Source organism: Chaetura pelagica, unplaced genomic scaffold (genome assembly GCF_000747805.2).
Source record: "Chaetura pelagica isolate M959 unplaced genomic scaffold, ChaPel_1.0 scaffold21, whole genome shotgun sequence".
Classification (NCBI taxonomy): Eukaryota; Metazoa; Chordata; class Aves; order Apodiformes; family Apodidae; genus Chaetura; species Chaetura pelagica.
Window position 1 is genome coordinate 394,219 of NW_009952251.1, and position 3,956 is coordinate 398,174.

The following is a 3,956-nucleotide window of genomic DNA, read 5'->3' on the forward strand; positions in this document are numbered from 1 at the left end:
GACTACATTGTCTGGTTTATTTAAGAAACTCACTGAATTACCCAGAATTTAAAGGAGTCCACCCCTGGGACTGCAGGGATGTACCCATGAGATGCTGCTGCTGCCAGGAAGGTGGCTAATGAACAGGGCTTTAAAAATGTTTTATTTGTTTTAAAATCACAGCTTTACACTTAGATGCTTAAAATCTGCCTGCAGCATTTTGACAGAGACAACATTTGTTTCCCTTTGACTGCTGGTATTAACCTGGCCTAAACTTGCTTGAAAATCTAAGTGCTTAGCATGGTTTTACCTTAAAACGCCCTTTTCCTTCTCCAATCCCCTCAACCTTCTGCTGAAGACAAGACTCCATAAAGGTTTAATCTAAGCCACGTTTGCTGTTAATTGCTTACCTGTAAGAGCCACGTTCACACAGTGCTGTGTTGAGATGATACTTAATTACTAACCCCCATCCCTCTCTCTCCCAGACAAAGAGCTGTTCTTCCTGTGCTGTCTGTGCAGGCAGCAGTGTTCAGGAAGAAGCAAGGTGAGGGTTTCTGGACCAGAACTGGCCATGCAACCAGTGAGAAATTCTGTCAGTTGGCCACCAGGTGGTACTAGGGCTCTATCTGTGGAATTAAATCTCCTTCAGTTCTGGTCTTAAGATACAAAATAATGTACAATAAACCCCCTGCCCACTTGTAACAGTCTGGATAAATGCACCCACCACCACTGCATTTGCAGGCTAGCTTCATCAGCACATCAGACCTTTCAGGTTAAGACTCTGAGCACTTGTATTTCCCATCATCCTAGCTCTTCACTGCCTTCTTAAAATGCTCTGCTTTATTCTGAGGTTGCAGCTTTAGAACCAGCAAGTAGTAGTAGTAACTGTTGTGTTGCTGGGGTTTTTTTTAATAAACAGAACTAAATTGCATGAATAGCCTTGTTTCTGTAGATTTCTGCTCTGATACTTTGCCCAGGCTACATCACCTCCATTCCTTTGCATTCCTTTCCCTACTATCCTTTTATGGCTTAGCTGGGCAAAAGTCCTCACGTGCACTGACGGTCTAGCCAGTGGAGCAAACAGAAGAGATAAGGGAAGGGCTACATTGTAAGTAAGAATGCCAATTTAAATTTCTATTTACGATCTGGCTTCCAAGAGACATGACTTGTTACTGAAAAATTTCAAGCATAGGGGAAAAAAATGTATGTTATAAAGGTAAGGCTTCTACAGCAGCACTCTCATGCACTCAGTATTATTCTAAAATGAAAAATGTAGCTTTTCCTCATGCAAAATTACCACTTAAAAAAAGTTGCCTTTATGATACTGTTCCCATTTGTATGATTTCTAGAAGGATTATTCTAAACCTTATTACCCTAGTAGACTGTTGAAGAGGAAGGTATCCTTCCAAACTTACGTTTACCAACGTAACAGGAGTCTGAAGTCATTCTAAGGCTTAAAAATAAACCAAAAACCACCTCACACCCTTCTCCCACTTTGCTATAAAAGGATAAGTGCACAGAGAAACTAAGAAAACACAGAAAAGACCTAAAGACCTTTATCTTTTTGCTTATTTTTTTAAGCAGTTCAATATGAGAAAGCTGTGTAACAATTGCTTTTTCTTCCACATCAAAATTATTTTTTATTTCCTCCATGAGTAGTTTCTCAGCTGAAACAAAACTGAGAAACATACAAGTATCTATAGCAGTGGTAGGTCTGAGCACTTGACAGAAACCAGGTACATTTGACTCAGAAGAGGGACAACTTGCTCTGAAAGCACATTACAAAAATAGCATGCTCACACGCTCACTAGTGCTTAAAATTAAGATACCTAGATACTCTGGAAGAAGGTCATAATCTAGTATTTTGGCCATGTAGCCTTGTTCCTAGCAAATCACAACTTCCTGAGTCTGAGTTGCTTTCTGAGTTCTTTTCATGCAGAAAGCATGAGCTATATGAATTACACAGGTAATAAATTGTTTGGCATTATAATTTATTTTTATACAATCATCATGTACACTGCCTCTGGGTACAGTAAGTTGAGTGCTGCACGTTCTCTCAGATCCAACAGTCCTATAATATTATGGGACTATATGAGCTGATGAAAATGTGAATGAAGAAAAACACAACAACATAGGAAACAGATCTTGAAAAAAAAATCAGTCACAGCAGTTAACTGCAACAAATACTTGAGTGGAGGTGGTAGCAGTCTGATTAGTCTCTAGCAGATGCTTGGCTCTTCTACTGCATGAGCACCTTCAACAACAGCTTTCACACACTTGGCCATTGTCTGAGATGCTCTACTGATGGAATCTGAAAAAAAAAAAATCCAAACACACATCAGTGTGCTACAACTGTTAATTTTTAAAATTATACACAGACAATATAGAAAAGATTTACTACAGGACTATGTACAAGGAGGGTAAAGAAAATTGCTTTGTTGAAAATATAGTGCAATAGTCTGTGCCTTATGCAAATTCCAAATAATTTTATTGGGAAATTTTGTTTCTTCAAATCCTACTTATCTTAGTGAAAAGCTTTAAATGCCTCATAAGAATTTTACTGTAAAGCTAATTAAAATGTGTTGCAAATTTCAGAATGGAAAGGCCACACTATACGTACCTGTCATATAGAAGTCTTTTATTGTGAGCTGAGGTGGAACAAGAGGATCAGCAAGGAGCTGTTGCTTCACTAACTGTGGCATAACAACAACAAAAAAAAAGGTTTTTACGATAGGAACTTTTTCCTTTATGATAGGAACTTATTATCAAAGCATTTGTTTAGTGAAATCTGCATTCAGTGGAGGTCAAAGGATGCTTTCAGAACTGCATATGAAGGAGGCTCATTTCTTTAAAAAGCACCAAGTTATGTAACAGCACTAAGTCATGCCCAGATGCTTGTCTTGGTTACCTTTGACAGTTCATTTGCCTGGCTGAAGTAGTTAGCCTCTTCCACATCATCGTATCGAACCAGATTAGGAGATACTTCTTCTAAACGCTTCCGTATCTCATCAAGGTTCTCATAAGGCAAAGTCATACCAGCCAGCTAAGAGATTCACAGAAAGAAATGCCATCAAGTTTAGAGATTTAATACATAATGGTTTAGACAACCAATCCATTAACATACCTAGGGTAAAATCAGGAAAATTCTACACTCCTGAAAACACAGGCAATTATAACGCACAAACTAAAGCAAAGTCACAGTGTCGTGTTGGACTTCTGATGCCTCCAGTTAAGACTTCCTCACATTAAAAAACTAGGCTGTCCTGTTTGCTATAAAAAGGAAAAAAAAAGACAAGAAGTACTTTGCTCTTTCCATACAGATGTCATTTGCACTTCTACCAAATTACCAAGAAATGTGATAAAAACCAATGCAATAATCAATGCATCTTGTTCCCAGTGACCAATAAGCATATATTTGACCGTATCTAATGATACCAAATCCTGTCTTTAGATTTCATGCTGTTTTCTTTCTAAAAAGCAATAAACTGCATCCTCCCACCAGTTTCCTCTAAAGCACAAGATCATCAGAATTTGCAAAGCCTCATCCATTATGCATTCCAATGGTATACAGCATTTATATACAGCTATAATGTTAGTCCTATCCTAAAACATAAACAGTATGATTTAGCTCACAGAATGAAGAAAGGATTCAATACAAGACATAACTTAAGACTACAGTCATGTATTTCCCTGAAAATGTACCTCATTTGGAAATACTTTTTGATAAAAAAGGAACTGAACCTCTCAGTAAGCTTTTACAGAAGTAATTAATAACAGCAACAGTACCTCAGAGACAGCTCTGATAATTCTCCAGTCTTCCCTTGCCATCCCAGGAGGTGTCACTGCTACCCTTGTCTGCTGGGCCCTACCCTCAGTATTCACATATGTGGCCACCTTCTCTGTATATGCTGCTCCTGGGAGAATAACATCAGCCATGGGAGCTCCCACATCCCCATGATGTCCTAAATATAGGGAAA

At 38.4% G+C, this 3,956-nt stretch overlaps 1 protein-coding gene across 2 annotated transcripts in view; it reads right to left on the reverse strand.

Annotated features, from left to right (window-relative positions):
- Positions 1 to 1,939: 1,939 nt before the first annotated feature.
- The window catches only part of NDUFS1 (NADH dehydrogenase (ubiquinone) Fe-S protein 1, 75kDa (NADH-coenzyme Q reductase)), a 13,527-nt gene continuing 11,510 nt past the window's right edge, over positions 1,940 to 3,956 (reverse strand). The window contains exons 15-18 of one of the 2 annotated variants that reach the window (XM_010007319.1): positions 3,766 to 3,941; positions 2,888 to 3,022; positions 2,600 to 2,672; positions 1,940 to 2,290 (exon numbers count right to left, since the gene is read on the reverse strand). In XM_010007319.1, the coding sequence (XP_010005621.1) occupies positions 2,199 to 2,290; positions 2,600 to 2,672; positions 2,888 to 3,022; positions 3,766 to 3,941 (476 nt within the window). In that variant the 3' untranslated portion in view covers positions 1,940 to 2,198. The remainder of the gene's footprint in view (positions 2,291 to 2,599; positions 2,673 to 2,887; positions 3,023 to 3,765; positions 3,942 to 3,956) is intronic. The other variant, XM_010007320.1, reaches the window with a different exon arrangement.